Source organism: Ischnura elegans, chromosome 1 (genome assembly GCF_921293095.1).
Source record: "Ischnura elegans chromosome 1, ioIscEleg1.1, whole genome shotgun sequence".
NCBI lineage: Eukaryota > Metazoa > Arthropoda > Insecta > Odonata > Coenagrionidae > Ischnura > Ischnura elegans.
Genome location: NC_060246.1, coordinates 3,559,650 through 3,584,180, shown reverse-complemented (window position 1 = coordinate 3,584,180; position 24,531 = coordinate 3,559,650). Strand labels below are relative to the sequence as shown.

Sequence of the window (24,531 nt, the reverse complement as noted above, 5' to 3'; positions counted from 1 at the left end):
ATTGTAATATCTTTCCCAATCAGTCGCTCAACTTGTGGTGGGTAGGGCTAGGCATGCTGTTGAGGTAGGTGGTTCCCTTTGATTAACGTCTGTCACCCTTGTCTGCCAGTGGGAGCATTCGATGTGAAATGAACTTTTCTGAAAAATCCATTCAACTTAAGCACCACTTCTGGAATATAAGATGGAAACAGTTGTAATACGTATGTATCTCAAATTGGCTAAGTGAATCTATCTTGACTCTCTCCAACACATAATATTCGCAATTGATTTTTTGGCATAAATGACTTGCTTCTCTAACTTTTACTTGCATGGTGATGCTGATGCGTTCCTTTTTCCATTAAATCAGGTCACGTGACCACAAGAGGAGTGGACTCTCATCCCATCGCTCTCGGAGTGGATCAGCAGATGTTCACCGCCGACCCCAGCCATCCCCATTCTTTGTTGCCAAGGGTGCCAAGCATGGTGAGAAAGAATTTCCCCTGCGACTCCTCAGGCATACCCGCACACGTCCTCCCCTCACTTACTGCGAGAATCCTGAGACAGCCGCTCCACCTCGTCCCCCGACACGGAAGGAGGCTTTTGCCTCGGAGCCACCCGAAGTTGTTCGCATCATGCGCCTCCTGGCCGAAGCCGGACTGGAGAAGGAGACGGAAGGGAGGGAAAATTCCAAGGAGGCCTCCGGGCTAGCAGCGCTGAGGGTCTCTTACGAGGGTGGAGATGAAGAGGAGGCTGACGATGAACAGAAGCGATCAGACCGTTCTTGGTTCCTGACACTTGCTGCTTTCCTATCGGATGGCTCTTCATCGGCACCATCTGCCAAGGTAGTGTTGAAGAGATCAACTTCTCCGGAAGACCTCTCTCCCATGAAGGATGGAGACGCAGAGGGGAAGGATAGAGACGAGGACGGGATTGGAGAGGACAGGGCCAGTGTGGATTCGGACGTGAGTATGAAGGAGGAGCCAAGGGATGATTCCGATGCGAAGGCGGAGGAAGAAAGCGAGGAAGACCAGGCGGACGAAGACAATGAGGAAGAAGAGGAGATGGTGGTGAAGGACGAAATTCCCTCAGTGAATGAGGTGTCTGAGCCAACGGTACACTCCAAGTGGGACAGCGACAATGAGTCGGGTGGTAGCCGGTCAGCAGCAGAGGATGGTGGCAGGGACGAGGTGACCCCCTCACCCGAGATGAAAAAGGAGCAGCCGGATGCAAGTGGAGGGGAGGAGGAAGGAGGGGATAAAGAAGCAGAGAGAATGGAAGTGAAGGAAGAGGAGGAGGAGGAGGAGGTGGAAGAAGAAGGTGGGACGAAGGAGGGAAGTGAGGAAAGGAGGGAGGAGGTGGAAGAAGAGAAGGAGGGAGGAGAGAAAGTGGAGGATGGTGGAGATGGGCCAAGGGCAAATGTTGATGGGCGCATTGGCTCAGAGAGGAGTGCAGAGAGCGAGGCGTCAGGGATGGAGAGTGAGGGTGAAGGGAAGAAGGGTCAGCAGCTGGCCTCAGAGTATGAGGAGTTCATGAAGGCTGTGTCCGTGGGGGAAGAGGATGATGAGGATGACGCCTGGGAGGATGATAGGGTAAGGGATGAATCGGCGGAAGTTTCTGATCACAGGGATTCCGATTCATCAGGGCGGAAACCATCCAAGCCACATCCTGCGTTGCTTAACCGTCCTTCTGACGTTGAAATGGCCAGTGATGCCCCTTCGAGTGACGATGAGCATGCCAGGCGTAAAATTGTTCACAGGTCAAGTAGTATCAACGAGGCTAACAGGAATTTATCTTCAAAGGAAGAAATTGACAAGGCTGATGAGAAAGCAGTCAGCTTGAAAGAGAAAAATATGAAAAGGAAGGAGAGATCAAAGAGGGACATTTCTGAAAGTGAAGCAGATTCTGATGCTGAAGTTGAGATTCCCAAGAAGAAAAGGAAAACTAGTGGCAAGAAAGTGTCTTCTGTTGGTGATGGAATCAGGAAAAAGACTGGAGGTGATAGAAAGAAGAAGTTGAAAACCAAAGAGAAAAGTGATAGGAAAAGGAAGGAGAGAGAGCGCAAGAGGAAACGGAAGAAGAAGGATCGGAGGAAGAAGAAGGGTCGCAAAAGGCGGGATGACTCATCTGACGTGGATTCCGAGAGTGAGGAAGACGAGGAAGAGGGATCTGAGGGCAACGAACGTGCCGTAAACACCAAAGGATCGCGGTCGAAAGCAAGTGATGGCGTTCACAAGAGGCAATCTCACAGAGCGGAGGTGAGCAGTGATGAAGCGAGTTCGGACAGCAGCTCAGACTCTTCGGATGAGGCTGATCGGAGGAAGCCTAGGAAAAAGAAGCGAAAAAAGAGGAAAAAGCATGAGAAGTGTGGATTGTCAAAGGAAGATGAAGACGAAATGAGTGACGAGGAAGGTGAAGGAAAGAAAGGAAAGCCACACTCCAGCCACAAGAAGCGGAGCAAAGACACTAAGAATAAGCATCACAGGGACTCGGACAATTCCGATGGTTCAGAGGATGATGAGCATGGCACTGTTGCAGATGAGAAATCAAAGTCTGCTGTCGACTCAGCTGGTGGGAAAGAGAATGGGGTGGAGAGCATTGGCAAGCGAGGGAGGAAGCAAAAGTTGAAGGAGAGGGGAAGGAAAAAGAAACGAAAAAGCTCTCCTCCCAGCCTGAAGAAGCACGCGTCATCAAGGCGGCGCTCGCCGTCCACTTCGGATGGCTCACCCACGCCTGGAAGAGGCAGCCGTGGCAGAGGAAGCAGCGTTAGCAAAACTCAGGGAAGTCGGGGAGGAACCAGTGAGGGTGGTCCAAGTTCTGTTGAATCTAACTCTTCTGGTGGAACCAAGAAACATGGAGACAACACAGTGCATGATAGAAAACCCTCCGAGTGTGTGAGTCAAAGGGACATTGGTAGGGCAGAAGCGAGCAGTGGTCAGAGGAAGAGTCATGCGAGTGAAAGGGAGGGAAGGAGAAGCCAAGAGAGTGGTAAGTCCAAGGCTTCGAAAGCCCCTCCTCCGTCATTGTCGAAGAGCAGTGGATCTGCAGCCAAAGAAAAGGGTGTGAGGGCCGGTACCTCTGTGAGAAAGAGCTCCAAGGAGTCGGTGTCCAAAAAGAGGGCAGCTGAGCAGTCACTGAACATGTCATCATCTTCTTCGTCATCTTCCCCATCTTCTCTCTCTCTCTCATCTGTATCCTCATCGTCCTCCTCCACAGAATCTTCTAGTTCGGCATCTTCCGATTCCCATTCCATATCTTCTTCAAGCTCCTCTTCATCTTCTTCAGCTAGTTCTTCGGCATCCTCAAACTCATCTTCATCCTCGTCATCCGAGTCGTCCTCATCCCTCTCTTCATTTGTTAACTCGCCAAGTTCTCTAAACGTAGCAGCTGTGGTGATGGGGAAAAGTGAACCCAAAATTTTAAAGAAAGACAATAATCAGCCTCCGCCATTGGTTTCTCAGAATGAATTTGCAAAATCAGGCCCCATGCCTGGCTCACCTGAGCCCTGCCTCTCTGATATTTCTTTCAGTTCCCTATCCAGAGATAGTTGGAAACTGCAAGAGGGGCAGGTGCATCCTTTAGAAGAGACTCTTTTGAAGCCGAACAGGACTTCAGGTGAGAAAAGCAGAATCCAAGTGAGCGATAGAAAGGGCAACAGCCAGATGAACAACTCACCCAGGAAGAGAAGTGAGTGTGGTGCTGTTGAATCCACCAATGCACCTGCCGAGTGTCCCCCCTCTGAGGCGAGACCTGCGGGAGTGGTGAGGATGGATCGTGTTCCAGAAAGTCTCATTGACCCTCCTGAGTCACGAGGACATGCTTGTGGCCCAGTTGGCGGTGGTGAGAAAGTACAGCTCGATCAAAGAGACAATAACACTCCACTTAATAGTACAAGTAAAACAAACTTGGTCTCTAGGGAATCAAAACCAGTGGTGGTGAACCCTGAACTAGTGAGTTTGAAATTGTGTTCAGAGGACGATTTGATGAATGGAAAAATTCTAGGTGACAAGGGGGTCAGTTCATCTCCCTCTCAACCGTCTCGACCTTCGAGGTGGGACACACGTCCCATCGTCTCGGAGAGTCAGGTGATCGCCGGTGGTGCGTCTTCGGCTAGGGAGAGTGCCAAGGAAAGTCACCCCTCCCCCTCCGTCACGGTCCCAGTGTTGCCTGTGCTCCCAGTACCCTTTCCTACTTGCCGAGACAAGCCCTTGGAAGAGATCCCCCTTCCCTCTGCTGGGAGTGTCCCTCAGCCTGTGGCTTCGCCGTGGGCCTTGGAGGCCTCCCACGCTTTGTCCTCTTTGGTCACTTTGGAATTGCATCCATCCATCAATCCAGTTTGTGGTTTGGCCGACTCCACCATCAGTGATTCAGACCTAGCAGGGGAGTGGGCCAGAAGAGGTGGAGGGCTTTTGCAGACAGTATCTGACTCATCCCCTAGCGCAAAGAAAGTGTCCTTGGATAAACCTTATGCCGTAGCAGATAACAGACCTACCTCCTTGGAGAGAGAGCAAAGTGTGTCGGAACAGTTTCCTGTGGATAGTAACCAATTTCTGAAAACTCGTGTGAATAGATACCAGAATAATAATCAGCAGTCCGGAGGAGATAAGTCAGTGGAAAGTGCTACAAGTGTATTTTCTGTGGATAAACAAAGTTTAGCTGAATGTAGTGAATCTGCTGCCCTTAGTGGAGATACTGAGTGCGTCATGAGCCCAGAAGAAGAGCAGCCACCGACAGACTGGGACGATCCAGAGGCATTTGTTGGTCCTGGTCTCTCTGAAATCAAATCTCACGTGATCCAGGTGAGTTGATTTTTGCTCTAAGTTTTTTTTCTGAATTAGACTATTTTCTGCTAATGTTGCAGTTTGTTTTTATTTTACCTGGAAAGGTTAGATTCAGATAAATATGTACCTTGCAAACTTGAATTTGTGATGTATTTAATATCATTATTGATTCTGCAAGATGCTTTTTAAGAAGGCTAAAAGGCCTGGGTTGCAAAGATCTTATTCAGCTGTCCAAGTTTTTGTTAAGTTTTAATTTGCAGGTATATTTTATGCATGAATCATATGAATTGATAACATTAAAGATTAATGGTTTTCGATTGTTTTTCTCGGTGTTGCTCGGTTTTGAGTTGTCCTTCCAGTAGGGACCTGGAGCGCTCCTCCGCTCCGTTATGCTCCAGCTCCATTGTGAGCGTAGCAGTTCAATTCCTGCTGCTCTGCTCCGGAGCTGAGCGACGACAATGGGACCTAGGTTTTCCACCCCAGAGCGGAGCATTTCTTGAGAGAACTCCACTCTGGATCAGTCAACGCAGGCTCGCTTCTACGGCTGTGGGACGCATCGAATATTCCCTGTCCCTATTTCTATGTTGCGATTTTAACCTATAATCACTGCTATTTGTGGTATTTGCTCATGCCAATACATCCCCATATGCTAATGGTAGTGTGCAAAAAATACTTTTCATATGCAAAATTACAATGTGAGTTCTATTTAATTAGTCAGCATTTTTTAATAATAAATAATGTTAAAGATAATCTGAAAGCTTATCACCATATGATAGTCAAGATTCATTACATAAGTTGTTATACAATATGACACACATAGTTACATCTTCTACTAATTTCATTATCGTAGTAGAAACTTCGTTTTCAAGCGATATTAATAAAATTATTAATAATTAAAAACTACCATTAGCAAACTTCTTGAATATACAGTAAAACTTCGATTTTACGCACTTTGATTTTACATCAAGTCTCGTTTTTACGCAGCGACACTCAAGTCCGGCCGGAAAGCATAGGGAATTCCAATGGTGAAACTTCGATTTTACATCTTTTCTTGATTTTACGCAGTTTTTTCGATTTTGCGCAGCATAACCCCAGCCCCAAAGAGGCCGCTAATCTTGATTTTACGCAGTTGTCTTTCGACACGTTTTGAAAATCCCGACTGGAGCAATATGAAGTTAGGTTATTTATTCGTCTAAATGAGTTACAAAAATGAATACAAGAACGGTTGAAATGACATCGCGCTGTTGATCGTGAAACTAAAAACATCGCGAATCTAATTATTGCTTCCCCCTACGACCTCTCATTAATATTTCAGGCTCCTTTACGAACGCGAATATCGCTCTTAGTTAAAATTTGCCGTAGAAGGATATCAAAACCTAAAATATACGGCAATCGCCGTGTATGCGTGATCAAGACAAATGATCGCCGGAGATATTAACATTATCACCTTTCGTTTATTATTCGACTTATTGATCGACGCTTTTCATAACATATATATTGTAATTACAGTAGATGGTCGTTAATCCGGAATTATGAACTATGGAATATCTATCCCTAACGGAAGGTTTTCTAGAATTTTGCGAACGCTATGTTTTCCTTCGCCCCAGCGAAATATGACGGCGAAATTAGCCGTTAAAAATCCTCCCGTGCCAACATCTTGGCTTCCAAGGTGATCCAAAAAAGATAGTCGTACTTCTAGTATGGACGTAAGTCGATGGTGATTCAACACGATGGTAAAAGCATATGTTGTCTCATTCCGTGGGCTAACCCCACATCTGCGGGACGAATGGAGGCGAGGGAAAGTTGATTGCGCGGTGCGCTTATTAGAGCTGATTCAACTTGTATCTCATTTTCAGTGGGTTTAAATGAAACATGGTTGGAACTTCAATAGCTAATAGCTTAACTCCGCTAGGTGGCAAGCGTTTATTTTTAACGGAACGGGAGTTAATGCCCTCGGGGAATAACTCGCGTCGTCAATCGTCATGCAATCATTGAAGTCAAATCAAGACGTGAGTGATAAGGCAGTCCCTTTAAACTCAGGAATGGCTTAGTACCATTAAATCGAAATACAAAAAGTGTCCGGTGTCGTTATTAGACAAGGGGAAGCAAAATATTACGTTAAGATGAGTCACACGGCTTGTGAGCCGAACGTCCCGGCGCTGAATTCGCGGAAGAATGCCGACAGAGAAGCTATACCCGGTAGATTCTATCTACTTATGCTAAATTTTCATGGGAAAATGGTTTTTTAATACGTAAAAATTATAAAGAAGGAAGATTGTTCCGGACTATTAATAATTTTTGACGGTAGTTGCGCGGTTATTTAAATAGCTCACTTTAAAAAAGTGATCTAAACACCGGAAAAATCTGATTTTCCGAATATCCCGGGTCCTATGTGCTCCGTATTATTCTTGGTATGCTATTTGGAAGGAGGATACTGATAGCCGGGGTCATTAGTGCCATGAAGTAAGGGCTGGGGGGATAGGAACCCTATATTGGCATTAGCCAGGCTGTAATGATAGGCCTTAAAGGGCTTAACGTCCCATCTGCTGGACAGAGTGGTGCACTGGAAGTGTTCTCCACATTACTCTCAAGTAGGGATAGGGCCATCTCTGATAACAATTTCTCCATGTTTCCGGTTTCCGGTTAGGTTTGTTGGTGATGACAACAGTTTCGCTGGCACTGCTGCCAGCATCCTCAGGTCGAAGATGAAGATGCCATCTCTGATAAGTTTCTGCTACTGCCAGGACTTGAACCCAGGCCCACAGGGTGTAAAGCCTTTGTGATGTATTAGCAAAATTTTGCTCCCTGTTAATGGGATTAATTTGGATGACTATCCTCAGATATCTCATTTCTTCAATCCCCAATCTTTGTTTGTTCGCAGGTGGTTAAACAGATTTCCTGAAAACTGCTTTTAATGAGAATATTTTCGAAAATTAGCTTCTCTGCGAGCATTTAGTATCACCATTGCAACATTTCTCCTGGGTAACAGAAGTAATCTTAGCGCCAGAAATGCTAGCAACTCTACCATGTTATTCAACTATGGGAAACATTGTTCAGGAATGCAACGTTGTTTTTCTCAAGGTAACACGTCATCTGTGGTGTTGCTTGTGAGTAAATAAGATTATTAGGCTTCATTTTCTTGCCCCCAAATGAGTAATTGAATCCAGGAAACATATATCTGATACGACTGAAAAGGATTTCATGCTCTTTTACCGTAAAGGCACACATATGAGACTTTTTCTGGATCCGGTTCTGGTTCAAATCAGAACTATACAAGTGTATGACTAAGGGTTCTAAAAATAATGAGCAAGAGTTCTCCTGAAAACTATACTCCTCCTCAATACCAACGCTTGATTTTACACACTTTGATTTTACACAGTGCCCATATTTCGGTCCCTCCAACTGCGTAAAATCAAAGTTTTACTGTAATTGTTTTTACTCTAGAAAACAAAATTTTCGTTAAAGTATGCTTGGAGTTTGCGGATTTTGATTGTGCATCGTGAAATATACGACTGCTATCAGTGCAAAAAAGGTAGAACACTGAAATTTAAGCATTTGTGTGAAATTCTTCCGAAGCTCCATTAGGCCGTTTAATATATTATTTTACTCATTGTTTATTCGAATTTACAGTAAAACCTCTTTACATTGTAATGGAGGGGACCAAAATTTGAGCAATTTGATGTATGGAGGTTCATTATAGAGAGGTTTTAGTGGTAGGCACCATTTTTTCATATCCTTGGGAAATGAAAGGTGCTACTGTCTTTTAAGCCATTATATTAATATATTTAAACATATAGGTATGCATAAGTGAACATATATTTACAATTTAACGATTACACAAAGGTAAAAGTAAATTGTTCTAGAGGCCTTTTTAGAAAATAAATTAGTTAATGGGTTTGCTTAAAATTTTTTTCAAACTCTTTCGAAATAATGTTTTCAATTCTACGAGCACTTTTTAATGTCATTTTCACTATAAATAAATTACTAGCTGTCGAGGGCACACAGAAACGCTAGGTCTGCGAAAGGACGTGATTTCCCGGTGAGAATGCTGGGCGAACTACTTCAGAGTGCGGCGGCGACGGTAAAAAATTTCATTGCCCTACCGCGTATCAGCTAATTAGCTGTCTCCTTCACCTAACACTGTCGCGCATGGATGGATGTTCTTTCAGTGTTGCTAGAAATTGACGTCCCGGACTCCCGATGGAAGAGTCAGATTTCGCGGCATAAATACGCAGGCAAGACATATGACTGTCGCTAAGCGCAATAAATTTTAAACTACAATCGTTCACGAAAGCATAGAAAAAATTACGAAGGCGGTAGTAAGAAAGTGCTACACCGGGAAATATGGGAATAAAATAATTGCGAAACTGTATTTGATTTATTTCAAGTCGCGGAAAATTCTCGAAATATTTTAATTTTAGAAGCGGAAGTAGCAATGCGGTCAAGTAATTCAGTCTCCATGGATGGGAGTGAAGTTAGTTGAAATATTTCCGTCAGTAAGTGATTATAGGCTGCGCTGGTCGCCTCTTTTATGAACTGAACATAGTATGTAGGCACTTACAAGAAAATAAAGCCATCAGTAAAAGAAAGCGAGTGCTATCGTGCGATTTTGACCATGATTCGAGAGAAAACGATGTGTTCTGTCTTCATTTACGGTCACTTAATATGATTAGGATAGTTGGATCCCCTAACTAATGGTTAACGTGAAAATTATTTAAGGTGTATAAGATAAAAATAAGCGTGAAACATTTATCGCTGAAAATGTCATTCCATGTAGGTAATCGCGGCTGCATTATAATGGTCTCTAGTTGTCTCGGTACGATTTGCGGAGGTAGTTAGGCTGTCTCGGGGGTGTCTTGTTGATAATATATGGAGGTTTTACGAGATAAAGAGGTTCACTATATAGAGGTTTTCCTATAAATTTACATGTAAATCTGACGGGACCGGAGGGTTGGTACGAAGTATGGAGGTTTGCGATGTAAAGAGGTTCACTACATAGAGGTTTTACTGTAACAATAAATCATAAAACATTGTTTAAACGTAAACTTTTATCTTCTACGGTTGAAAGAGTGGAGAGTAACACTCGGAAAGCTGTGAGGACGGCAAAGCTGTCGTCCTCCTCATCTCGTTACGGGCAAAATATCTGATTGGTGGACTTCATTGTTTTTTTTATAGAGAATAACGACATCATCTTCGCATTACACATGAGCATTTCTACGCGTCTCTGACAGACCATTGCACTCGGTCTTTGTTCATGTATTTCCCTCTGACTTGATAAAAATCAATGTGGGAACTTGGTGGAGATTTTCTCCCAAAGTAAGTTAGTGAAAGAATACCACCCTGTGACCCCAGTGGAACTAAAGATTTTATACTTCAAAGTCGTCGTTCCTGTCTGGCATAAATGAAGCTCCGTTTTGTGATATTGTCACATTTCTTAGGATTTTAGTTTTAAGGTTTTCACAGCGATTAGATGCACTATTATAATCCATTTTCGGGTGTACGTCTACGTGCTTAATATTTGTCTCAACGTTTCATTCCACTTACTGATTCTCCTGACGACGTTCCCAGTAAGTGGAATGAAACATTGAGACAAATATTAAGCACGCAGACGTACACCCGAAAATGGATTATAGTATTTCTTAGGATTGTTCTGAAATTATGCAAGATTTAGAAAAACCACGAATTACATAAAAAAAAAGTTTTAGGTATTGCCTGAACGTGTACAAAACCGTGACTTTGCGAGAGCAATGGTTTCCTCTCTACGGTCATAAAAACGGAGTACAGTGGAACTTGGTTAGTACGTTCCTCCTTAGTACGTTTTCCTCCTTAGTACGGCGATTTCCCTCGGTCCCGGTACCATCCGAACAAAATACAGGTAAAAGAATTTGGTTAGTACGTTTGAAAAAATTGCGCTTTCCTGGTTAGTACGCTCAATTGCTTGCCGTGACGCAACCCGCAATTCGTTCTCTAGTGTCTTCTTAAGGGTCGCAAACGTCTGAATTCATGATTTAATTTATTATTATTAGCCATATTAACATTCTTCCATTCATTCCACATCTCTTTCTTCTACCGTAATTTATCCAAATGCATTTCTGAAATCTTGTGACGTGCTGAATAATAAAATGCGGCCATTTTTCGGGAGTCTGACTATGAAAAACTACAGCCAATAAGAAGCCCCAATTTTCCCCACCACGAGCTCCTCACCTTCTGTTGCCTTTGGAGCGCTTGGGAGTGCCCACTGCTGCGCACTTCGAGCTGCGCAAGTTCGAGAGGGAAATTGTTGCTAATGCACGAGTTATCATGATGAAGATATGAGTCTTAACGGTATTAGACAATTCCCACATTATCTAAAGCAGTACTGCTCCATAAACTCGACGTCGTGCGTATTTACTTGACTACTGTTGCAGGAGCAGACGATCCTCTGGATCTCCACGCGAAGCTTAGCTTAAAAATACTTGATCTCGGAACGAAAGCAGACGACATTAGACAAATTTTGAATGTAAATTTCAACTGTTTAATATAAAATTTTCTTGTAATTACGTCGTAATCTAATAATCTTGCGTGTCATCAGTCGATATATCGATCGATTTTACAATCGAAATGGTATCATTCCAGAAGCAAATGTCCACAGTCGTGACACACAATGTTAAAAAGTGTAGACAGCGTAGCGTAGCGGACGACGCGGCTGGGGCCACTACAGCGCATTCTGCGGGCGTTTTCCGTAAACTAGCACCCTCCCCTACCGTAACCCCTCCCCTCCAGTCCCCATTCCACTTTTATTCTTGCTTTGCGTGTTGCATGCGGTAGGGATACTATGCGGGATATCATTTAAATAAAATCACAACATGTGCAAAGCAAATGCCCATTTATTTCATAAAAGTTCACATAAAAGTCACTCACCTGCCAAATACAATGAATTGAATTAGTATATAAATAAACACTATACACAGGATGGCGAAAGCCTGACAAGAATCTCTCTATGCCTCACTTGTGTACGCATAAGTCCTCGTACCCACAGCAAACTATAATTCCTCAGTGTCATCACAAATTACGGGATAAGAACACCAAAAAGAAAATTCCTTTACCAGTGGCCACTTCACTGCACTGAATATGAGATTGTTGAAAAACAAAAATTCGTAAGCAAAATCAAGATCACTATACAAGCGTTAATGGGCTGAATATACGTGACTTTTTCGAAAATATAACGTTGTCAACCACTTCACACACCACACGCAGGCTTGAAAACTTGATGTAGAGATAATTAAGTTAAAATAGAATCAACAACTATATACAAACAACGCCTAAAACCGTACATCGCGAGAACACAAGATCTAACCGGTCCACAGTAAGTAGATGTTTTCCTAACGATCAAAACTTTCGAAATGAGGAGACGAAATTTCATTGGCCGATTCATGATTGGTCAATGGGTGAGACAGAGGAAGCACACATATTTCATATTTCCTATTTATTATTAAAGATACCAACTGAGTGACATTACACAAGTTATGAAATAATTTTTTACGCAATAATATTTATTAATCAAAAATAATCTTACGAAACGATAGCGTTAGTTCAAGAAAACGCCCGTCAGACTGTTGTGTCGCACGCTGTCAACAGTTCGCCCGCCTTGTGCCAAAGCCCTGCAAATGTCTACGGCTGTTGCCGTAATTTGAAAGTCAATATAATTTTGCCCAATTTTTATGATGTTTAAAAAACCAGTTGACTTACTCCGGGTTGTTGTTATATTCTCCGAGTACGCTGTGAGAAAGAAAAATGACTTGTCTGAGCTTCACTCGTCCTCGTTCTGTAAATATATATATGATAAATCACGGGAGATAGACGCCGTAATCATGAAATCGTCTCCGGGATGTCCATGAAAAATTGCGATTTTTATTCAGAAAAGGGTTTGTTTTTCATGGTAGCGCTCATTTTCTTGATTTTAAATGTGAAAAGAGTTCAGGAAGGCGATCCTACGAGAACTACCGATAGTAATTGTAATTATGACGACTTTTCCACAGATTGCAATAACCCGGACTGCTATTATTTACTTTCCTCGTTAGTACGTTTTCCTGGTTAGTACGTTCATTTTTCGTGGTCCCTTCAGAAACGTACTAACCAAGTTCCACTGTATTACTAACTGACGGAAATTGTCACAGACTGGTACATGTGATTTTATGCTTGTAAACTTTTATTTTCCATGGGATCAACATTAAAAAATGTAAATGTATTGCTCACAAAATTCATAATAATCAAACATAAACACCTCTTATCCATTAGCAGTAATTTTACTTCTATTTCAAGCCGAAAGGTTCACTTAAAGTGGTGAGTACGCCTACCACTGTGATCTACAGTCAAAGTAGGCACTTTAATTACATTTCTACCTACTACCTCCACGTAGTGAACAGAGAGAGTGCCCCATATGGGTTTAATGCTGTGCCAATGTTGGTCCGGAATAATGTTAGAAGCCAGAAATTTTGTCTACAGTAATCTCTGCAAATGTTATTCTCTTGCTGTTTTTAATGCACGCTTGCACAAGGCTAGTGGCACACAATACATACAGCATTACCCGGCTTGGAAGCTACCCAGGCTATGCTCCCAACTGCGTCAACAGCATACTTGCTATGATATTATTAAAAAAAATTCCATTGCATGGAAATTCCGAATATTTAGGACAGATATGTTACGTTAAACAGGGTATATTTAATTTTAAATAGGCTTGAAGAGCCATCTGAGTAAATTATTAACTCTTCCATGCAGTGTTTTGCTACCATTGCCTCTCCAAGTAGATATTTTAATGCAGAGTCAATATCGTACAGTGGAAGCCCCTTACAACGAGTACGGGATATAGCGACAAGCTCGAATTAGCGACAGCTACCCAAGGAACCATTTTAAACCCTACGATTTAAATGTAAAATAAATTCGTATTAGCGATAATAGCTCGATTCCTCTCTTGCGCCATTCGTAATTACGACAGGTTGACTTTTTGACCACGTGCCACATCTCTGGAATTCAATGCTTTTAAAACGGCATTTTTTCCGCCAACGTCGATATGTTCCGTATTCTCCTATTCTTCTTTCCTTAATAAATTTCTCGAGTACACATTTCATTGCTCTTTTGTCATCTCCCTCCCGCGCCTCCGCAGTGAGGTTAAAAATTATTCCGCCCGTCTGCTAGCACCATGGCTGGTAAACGCAAGTCCTTGGATTTAAAAACCAAAATGAGAATTATTGCAGATTGTGAAAGTGGAGAGTGTTCAAAGAGTGAAATAGCGAGGCGATTTGGAATTAATACATCGACATTGTTCACTATTATAAAGAAAAAAGAACAAATTCGTTATCATTCGGTGAATCATCAAGTGTTGACGTTAATGCTGTGGAAGGCTCGGCTCCGGTCCTTAAAGACTATTTGGACAATTACAGCCCCTGCGATATTTACAACGCGGATGAGACGGGCATATATTTTAACCTTCTCCCGGACAAAACTCTCGCCACTCGAACGGACCCCTGCAAAGGAGGGAAGAAAAGTAAAGACCGCGTAACTGTTCTTTTATGCGCCAATATGGATGGTTCAGATGAGTTAAAACCGTTCGTGGTGGGGAAATCCGCCCATCCCCGATGTTTTAAGGGAGTTAAAACTCTCCCTTGCACTTACGAAGCAAATAAAAATGCTTGGATGACGGCTGCTATCTTCACGCAGTGGTTACGAGCGTTTGATGCCAGGATTGGTGGAAGGAATAAAAAAGTACTATTATTCATTGACAATTGCCCAGCCCATCCACCAATAGAACTAAGAAACGTTAAAATTGTGTTATTGCCGCCTAACACTACGAGCGTTCTTTAGTTCCAGTCAGCATTCCTATCAAAAAGTGTGCGCTACTGCCGCTAGAGGTATCTACGTCTGCTGATATTGCATCTGATTGCGTGAATCTCTACGAAACATAAATATTGCTAACAGACAGACAAAGAGTGGACTTCATTTATCATTTGTCCTTCTATTTATTTGAAACAGTTTTTCACCCTTTCCACCGAAGATTATTGATATGACTAATATGCTTTTAGATGCCGTAATGCTGTTCGGTTTCATGATTCCGATAGCATTTGAGTCGGCTGTTTTGAAACACGATATTAAACCATTCATACAGGCAGACTTGAAGCATAAGAAGATTACTTCCACCTTCATTCCGCCGTTAATCTGAAAAAGATAGAATTGCAATGCTCATGTGGAACCCTAAAATTATATCACGCTCCTTTCGTCACCCATCAGCAGCAGCCACCCATCATTTTCATTACTACTCGGAAAGATAGAAGGTATGAATTTTTGAACAGATTCCGAAGTTTTAGCATTTAGTAGTCTGATGCATAGCCATAACTGGTAGTTATGACATGCATATTTGGAGCATCCAAGAAATAAGGATAATAACAGCTCATAATGCACACCTCAGTACGAGTGAGTCTGAAGCTGGGACTTTTAAAATCGACTTCTTAATGCCTCTGCATATAGCATCCTGCATATTTACATATGATTTGATCATAGATTGCAAGTGAATATGATCATTAGTGAATTAAATGTTCAAAATAATGATTTAAAACGGCTATCATGCTACAATTTTCGCCTCTCGGCAGAAACAGCCGTGGTGACGCCTGATGAGTGATTTTTTTGTGACGATGTAATTGCATTCGGTAACAACGACAACTCACTATAGCGACAGATTTCTCTGTTCCCAACAGCTGTCGTTATAAGGGGTTTCCACTGTACTTATCTTGATCAATTTTATGATATGCCAGAGCATAAGATATTTTTCGAGGGATCCGTTTTTTACCATAATTCGTCAGTAATTATTAAAAACCTTTTAATGACTCCAGTGAGCCCTGTGAATTTCTCATTATTCTGTTGCTGACACTCATCTCTGCTGCGGTCTTTGCCATCTTGACCAATCCTGACGTATGCCACGAGTTACGATCGCAGATATAAGCAATCATTCCACTCATGTCCCCTTTTCACAACAAACGTAATGACGCGACGTTCTAACCCTACGTGCCATCCGACGACAATGAAGTCGAAGTCAACAATTAACAAACAAAATACAATGCTCCACTATGTAAACAAAACATTTAGCAAGGAGAATAATACCGACATTTAAAGATAATTCCAGGCATTTGGTGTGCCAGTCAGGAGCAGTGAAGCACACGCTTCGAAATTTCAAACTTGAGGGAATTCAAATTTGAGCGCTACGAAAAGCTAAAATGCCAGTCAGTGACAGCGCTTGGGAACAAAAGCTGTGAATATTGGGGAATGTTTTATTTCCAATCCTTCATCATTTGGATGGACTTGATTTGGATATGAAACGATTTATCTCCCGCATCCTTCGATTTCTGTGAGCGGAACAAAATGTACGTCAATTGTCACTGACTGACACCAAAACAATGCACTTTTGCGTTACATGCATGAACATGTGACATCTAAGTATCGATTAAATGGATAGGATAGGTAGAGTCATGATTGAGGAGTATGGTTAACTGGAAACTTTCATAGAAAAATCGTATCATATCTTAGTTGCGAAATCTGCAGTAGTAGAATGACTCTCTTAACGGAATCATTTGCACATATGAAATCAGAGCTCACCTCCGCTGTGTTTTCGTAAAAAATGGTGGGAGTATAGGGAGAAACAGGTACAGAATACAAAAATTTGGAATATTTACTCCATGTTAGGTCTTTGAACCGTCCATTTATCTCGAATTCTTGTACCCTAATATGACAGTCATATATAAACGCTCATATATGTAGCTCTTTAAAATTAAATTTTACCCATTCTTTGATTTTTTAAAGGGCCGAAAGGTAGATTTCAATTTTCGAGATGTAGAATAGTTCATGAATAATGAAGTTACCTTTGCTACGTAGAAAAAATATTTCCAAAATTTTCTTGTAAGGAAATGTTGATATTGTTCCTCTTACTTTAACCACAAAGACAAAAATCGCCATTATAGCAGTGTGCATTAACGGGAAATTGGCCATTGCCCGCGAAATTTCAGCATATCTTTCAGTTCTGCCTTTTTTGTGCCGATAGTAAGTACTAATCACGATAATTGGTTGGAATTGCGTGTTTTTCAAACGATGCCATAGTGTAAATTTAAAATGCTAAGGATAGGGGCCTGGCCCATTCATTGGGTGCAAGGAATAATTTTCATGGAATTATACAATACATACTTCAATAAAAAAATATATTCTACCCTGAGGCCAATAACTTTTTTCCGAATTACATGCTTTGTAATCAGAGGTCCTACTGAGCACCACCTATTTTTAAAGTTGGTATTTCTATAATTTTTCTCAGCACGAAGTCTTTAAGTGAAACCTTGTTTAACTTTCCTTCCATAGTGAATAATTGTTACGGGTGGGAAAAAATCCACATTATACACTTTGAAAGATGTAAGTCATATTTGGCGAATTGCCGTGAAGAAATTTTAAATGTTGAACTGTATGAAACACTTTGAAATGTATATTTTAAATTTGAAACACAACGGACAGTAATGCATCATTCATTTTTTAATCTAAAAATTAAATCGCCATTATCGTTGAAATGGTTATGGACATATTGACGAAATTCGATACACTTTAAGAGGGTTATTATTATGCTAAGAATCTGACATTTCTTTATTTAATGACATATTCTGAATATAAATGTAAAAACGCGATAAGCATGTAAACATTAGGTGAATTGCAATTAAATCTCGCATTACAATTACATGCAAGTAATCATCCATTATACCGTACGTGTAAGAGGCGCACCTTTTTTCCCAGAAATTGCAGCCGAAAATGAGGGTGCGCCTCTTACACAAACTTCTTATCTTCCCCCCCCTCCCCTTAACCAGTCGCAAGTCTAAGGGGAACTGAGTGGCCTTGGTTTCCAGTGTGAAGCAGTCACCTGAAACCCTAGGACAAAAACAAGCGGCAGGCAGGGGAGTTTCTCCCTTAGTGATGTATTTTTAAAATGCTCCTGTTTGCTTTTCTTGTAAGCATCGTGCCGTCACGTCGGTACCCCAGAGGTGAACATGGAAGATCGCGCAGGGTTTTTCGCTCTGGAGGGCGCGCTAAATTTACTGCTACGAGTGGGCATCCCGCGGCATTTATACTGCATTTAGTAATCGCTTATCAAACGTAGAGAAATGCGTAGTTTTGAAGGATATACCTGGTTAATAGTCAATATCTGTCTTGCCGAGTAATTTCCATTACGCTGAGGACCTGATTTTTCAAAAATCATCTTCAGACGCTAATATGAGGATTATTGCAACTGAAAATCATATTGGTATCAAAACCTGTGCTTTAAAAAATTCGAACGAGTGTGTTCATTGTTGGACTAAATTGTGGATGAAAGAAATCAGAAATGCTTATAAGTGAAGAGTGCGGAAGGAGAGGTCCAAGGGAAGGAGCGTGATCCCTCCGTCTTCGAAGCAAGCAACGAAATATGGAGGGGAAGGAGCACGCTCCCTCCCCTCCGTATTTCAAGTTACGAGGCTATGAGTGAAGGAGCACGGGAAGAACACGTCCAATCTTGCATGTGACGTCGTTGCCTTCAAAGTGAAGGGGCGAAGGCGCAGCAATGTGATATACGCAGTTTGCGTTGCCTAAAGTTTCCAGTCCATCTCGTCTTGTTTGAATGCGCTTATGCTACGCTTGTTTCTTCCGAAATTGTACTGTTTGGACTATTTTGAATATTAGTAGCCTTGTTGTAACTATAAATCTTTGTGTCAAACAATTAGGGCTTAAAAAAACTTAAATTCTGTCAGATATGCATCGCGTTAGATCTCTTTCTTTTTTTGAACCTCGTGCGTGTCTTACAATTATTGAAAGCTATCGAGATATCTTCGGGCTCAGTAGATGACTCACCTAGCATTTGGCCTCCATAAACTGAGAGATCGATCAAGGTCAGTTGGTGAGACGGGGTAGGGATGAAACACGTTTCCATTGTTCCCCTGTAACTTGATGTTTTCCTATTTTCCTGTGGGGTCTCGGAAAGGAAAAAAACGGCAGAGGCATTGGCTGATGGAGGGCCAAATGTGGCTCCATTAAATCTACGATGTGGTTATTATCCTACGGCGCTGAGATTGCCCCGATTGTTGTCCAAGCTCTTGGGAAGGTTCATGCTATGAGCCTGTTTTGTATTGCCTTAAAATTTTCCACGGCTGCAATTCTATTGCAATACCCCTGCGAGAGCATTTAAACAAAATTGTTCGTGAATAGGACAAGCATCGTAGAGCAACGGCATATGCGAAGAGAGGATCGGAACTCTTTCTACTCCCTCTTATGCCGCTATTACCACCACAGTTATTGAATATACGTCTGCAATACCGCGTGATAGTATTAAAAAAATGCCGCAAAATTTTTTCTTCATAGCTTCGATGCTCAAAATAGGGGTGTGCCTCTTACACACGCTTATACGGTATTTATATGCGATTAATAATAGGAAATGCCTATTGGAAAATACGCTCTTTCGAGTGGCAATAGAATTTCTGCAACAAAATCAGCCTCATAGAAACTCCGAAATACCAGAGTGGAGCAGCATTATAGCAATTCGTTCCGCTCTGGGGAGCTCCGACATGCCGCTCCACCCGAGTGCTCCGCTCCGACGTTGCTCCGACCTGCTCCACTCCAGCCTTTTCAATTTCATCATATTGAATGCATATTTAATGGATATCAAAGATGATATGCAGTGAAATGTTTGTGTCCTGCAGGAAGGAAAAATCATATATGTAATGCAGGCCTTTTTGATGTGGTTTATTAAGTGGCAGATAAAATCATTAACTATAATCTTTTCCACAATCAGAATGTAAATTTTAATGGCACAAATGCAATTCTAAAAGCAAAGGGGAAGTATGTAGAAGCTGAAGTACAAAATGTGTTGTATCATTGAAGTGCAGGATTGTTCCCTGAGGGGTAGATGGACTGGGTTGATTATGGTGGACAATATTTCACAACCACAAAGGCATGTGATAAAAAAAAATCAATCATTTCATTTTTTTGTAGACATGGGAATTTTGTTCCAAAAAACTTAATCCTGAGTCCATAATACTCAGTGCTAATGGGGTCCCTAACAAAATTTTAGCCTGTGAATATAACCTTCTCTTTGATCATATGGAGATCAGGACAACATCATACATTCACAAGGGGAGACCAAGTACCTTTTCGCTCCGCCTTTTGCAATGCTGTATATTTTATGGCGAATTCAGAATGGCAAACTCATATCTGAACTGGTAGTGGTTCCATTGAATCCATCCATGGTTTCTTTTGGCTGTAATTAATTAATTTTCATGCGGTATTTTTAACAAGCCACCAAAATAGCTCGTCTCCTTACAGATGGGTCAGTGGATGTAATGGTTAGCGTTGTCGACTCCCCCCGGGGGCTAGGGTTCAGGGCTTTGTCATGGCAGTAAATTTTGTAGTAGACATTTTGGTCATATGGCGACAAGCATTTCATTACTTAATTGTAATTGCAGCAAGCATATACATGGGAGAACTTTTTTATTGTGTTGGTTATTTTCATTGTCGGGTGTTTCTGATGGAAAATGGCAATTACGAATACATATTTATTAAGGATGAGTTGGTTCTGAATTTTTTTCTATTCTGGGTACAGGTCCGGTTCTTCCCCATTGGTTCTCGGTTCTCAATGTTCAGTTCCAAGGATGAACTCTTATTATCTGAATCAATGGCAAATTTAAATGAAAAACCACAAGAAATGAATAAAAATAATTTCACTCAAGATGAAAATTAGGAGGAAAGCTCTGTAAAATAAACTTAAAATCGTCTTCATAATTTTATTTGCCAAGTAAAAAAGTTTTAATAACACTTTGTTAAAGAATGCATGATTGACCAATATGTCACATTACATCAGCCACTGTTTGTTCTTTCTCCAGATTTTGATTCAATATTCAACATTATTACCCTATCTGAGTCTAATCTAGTCTTTTTTTTGGCAGAAATATTGCCGTGAACAGGCGCTCACTTGAAATAGTAGTGGTCGATGTTGATTTTGAAGGGCCATGTGTAATATGCTTGGAGCACATTTAACATACTGCATAGATATGTAGTTAACATAGCATCTGAATCAATGGTGAAACTCTCCCAACTTCTGATGACATCATCTGTTCATTTTTTGTAACTTGTGAGCCAGTTCAAAATATACAATGTATTTTGAATGAAAAATTAAACTTTGTTTTTCCACTGAATATTTTTTATTAGTAAGTAATTTATCTTACACTATCATGGCTTTTACGCTCCACGTCACGTCATTCATAGTTGTAGAAAATAGAAATCTGTTGAAGTTATTATAATTTCACTGATGATAACTCAGCTGTTATTGGTTAATGGGGGTAGTTTCCATATCAGTCACTATGTAAGGGTCTTCAATTCATGTACACTTGTTTTTACTTAGATCTGTACAACTTTGCAAAGCTGCTTCTTGAATCTTCTTTTGTGTTTCACAATATTAGCCAACCACTGGTGATGCAATCATGAAATGTGAAGAAGATATCTCCACTGTCATGTACCTGCTTCTCCCATCACTCTTTATTCTGTATCAAAGAAAGAATTCATTCACCTCTTCCTTTTTAAGGTTTTCAAGGTACATAGGTGGTTCTAGAGATGCAGTTCATTCACTTGTGTAGGGAGAGTCACTCATCGAGGGAAGGATTTGCTCACAATAGTGTGGGAGCTACTACAGTGAGTCATGCATGAAGCGGGGGAGGAGTGGAAAAGCAAGCATTGTTAGCGATCTCATCAACTTATCTGCTCATGGGATAGGGCTGTCGATTTTTCACTCTGGAGTTGGTGGTAAGGAAGGCAAATCATCATCAAGATCAAGGAAAGGAAAAAAAAATAAGGGTCTGTTCATTATTTAAATGCTATCAAAATTGGTGGTTAAATAAAGTGGGTAAATGAGTCCAGTTTGATTTTTTCAATATATTATAACAGTAGATGAAATTGAATTCAAAATTATCTACCAATGATGCATCAGCAGTACTAAAAGAGAGAGCACACTAAAGTGTGCCAAAGAAAGTGAGTACAGTTCCATTTTCAGGAAAAGTCAAGGCGTTGGTTTTCTGAAATATCTTTTCTGTATTGTTAATAGGGAATCAATGCGAGAAGCGATTGAAGCCCTCCACCCAAATTCAAGGATCCATATTCAACTCCAGAGGGGGTGTGCTTGAATCATTTTATATTGATTGCATCACTGAACGATCCTTAAGCTCATTCCTTTACAGTTTTGTGAGTCATTGGTTATGTGCCAGAATCAATTTTTAGTGGTAATGAAACAATGACTTGCAATTTTCCACAATAATAAATTTACTTCGACTCAAGTTTCGATGTTACTACATCATTTTCAAGGTACAACTGAGAGAGGAGAAATGGGATGGAAAGTCCTCAAGGAGGTGGCTGGAATGGGTATAAGTGGAAAGCGTGGGGGGGGGAGGGAGGGGAGAGTGGAAAAACCGGATGAGGTAAAAAGGTTGGAAATTAAAGGGGTTTTTCAGGGTTAACAAAATTTGGGCATAGAGGCGAAAGCATTTGAATACACGTGGCAGTCTTCTTATCTTCGGGTGTTGTTTCTGAGGGCCATCGGAAAGGGGAAGACGTCTTCTGTGCCCGTAGGCTGCCGTACGGATTAGTAGGGACCTCGAGGACGCGTTCTTCTGAGGGTGGGGAGCGGGGGGTCATCGAGTGGGCGACAGGAGGGGGGGGGGGGAGAAGGGATTGTAAACACTTCTGGGAAACGCACTATTGGAACTCAATGGAAAGCAAGGGCGATTTTGAAAGGTATAGGTGGTCGTTGAGAAGGGAAACATGGGAATTTTTGCGTTGGTGGATCTCTAGTTGTTCCAAGGCGTCTAATTTCTTCCCTTTGGTGTGTTTATGGAGAACTTTAGTTGTGAAGTTTGGATTGTGGCCGCTCTCAATGATGTGTTTGTACTACTCCGTACGGCAGCCTACGGGCACAGAAGACGTCTTCCCCCTTCCACACCATTCACTGATGGCCCTCGGAAACAACACCCGAAGATAAGAAGACTGCCACGTGTATTCAAATGCTTTCGCCTCTATGCCCAAATTTTGTTAACCCTGAAAAAACACTTTAATTTCCAACCTTTTTACCTCATCCGGTTTTATCACTCTCCCCTCCCTCCCCCCCCACGCTTTCCACTTCTACCCATTCCAGCCACCTCCTTGAGCACTTTCCACCCCATTTCTCCTCTCTCAGTTGTACCTTGAAAATGCTGTAGTAACATCGAAACTCGAGTCGAAGTAAATTTGTTATTGTGGAAAATTGCAAGTCATTGTTTCATTATGAATCAATTCCACTCCATCTCGCTTGATTCCTCAAATTTTTAGTGGCTCATGCACTACTCCAAATGATTTTCTCCTGGAATAATTTTTGTACTGCTGGACCTGATGATTCTAAGTAGAGAATACATTCAGGTATTGACATGCTGAATTTAATCAAAGCTTGTGACCTGTGACCCAAAAATGATGTGGCTGCGTTTTTTTTTTATTTCAGGTTGGCAACTTCTTGCAAGTGGTGCCCTCGGAGCAGCCCATGGTTCCCTTCCCCACTCCTCCCACCCCTGTGGTTCCTCCTCCTGCCGTGCAGGGTGCCGTTCCCCCAGTCCCCGTCCCACCTGCCGCCCCCATGGCAGCCATACTGCCCGTGGCGCCTCCTTCTCAGTCAGTGAGCCCAGCTTTCCCAGCTCCCATCTCTCCGGTGAAAGTATTTCAGGCCATGCCCCACCCTGCCCCTCTGATGCCAGCCACTTCGCAGACCCTGGCCCCCGACCCAGCCCCTTCCCCTCCCCCCTCTTCTACCCTCCCCTCGACCCCGCCCTCGCCCCCGTCAGCTCCTCTCATCTCAGAGCTCCCCTCTGCCCCCTCCACCCTCTCGCAACTCCCCCTCCTCGCATCCCTCGCCCCCTCGTCCTCGTGCAATGCCATCTCACAACTCCCCCTGGATCCTGCCACCATTTTGGGGACGCTCATCTCACACGCTCTGGCTCTAGGTAAGCATCACCAGGCATGCAGAATGAAAAATGGAGCTAAAGCTTAGAAAGTAGTTCATGCCCTCTGACCTTAGTCTTACTACTCTGCATGTTAGCATCATCAAGTTAATGTGTAGATGCATGAATGCATTTTGTAACCATCTGACTTGCATGAACAGGAAACAGAACCTCTTGTAACTTGGCTCACGAATTTCCATTTCCATTTGTACGTTCCAATTTATCAGAGTGGTTCTTATATTGGCACATTAATTTGTTCATTTTAATTTATCTTTCTACCAGACCTGAACCGCAGTATATTAGAAATTTTAATTTTATATCTGTCTTTTCAACTTTTATTTTTCATTGCAATGCAATCCAAGCCTACCTATTTCTATGTGCTCAATCAACTTTTTGCTCAGCATACTTTTATGCTGGCCTTTCTTTGCCTTGATGCTTTGATGGGAAATCCCTCTGCCTTGGAGCAAGTATGTCACTGAATAATGTTATTCCACGTTATGCCATAGTCTTTCTTTTTTGATAGCAAGGTAGTTGAATTTTAAGGAGGTTTTTAATGAAAAATTCCATATCAAAATGGTGAAGTCTCCAAGGCACTATTGAATAAGTTATCAGTTGGATTTTAAATAAACATTTATCGTAGATGCACGTAATTCTTTGGTTAGTTTGCTGCAGCCTTTAATTGATGCTTTTTTGATGCCAATAGGGTAGTTTCCTTCATCAAAGAAACCGAAAGGCATTGA

The 24,531-nt window shown here is 41.9% G+C and overlaps 1 protein-coding gene across 1 annotated transcript in view; it reads left to right on the top strand.

Annotated features, from left to right (window-relative positions):
- The window catches only part of LOC124154243 (serine-rich adhesin for platelets-like), an 86,413-nt gene that overhangs the window by 8,422 nt on the left and 53,460 nt on the right, over positions 1–24,531 (top strand). Inside the window, exons 3-4 of the mRNA XM_046527844.1 lie at positions 347–4,775; positions 23,299–23,794. Coding sequence (XP_046383800.1) covers positions 347–4,775; positions 23,299–23,794 — 4,925 coding nt within the window. The remainder of the gene's footprint in view (positions 1–346; positions 4,776–23,298; positions 23,795–24,531) is intronic.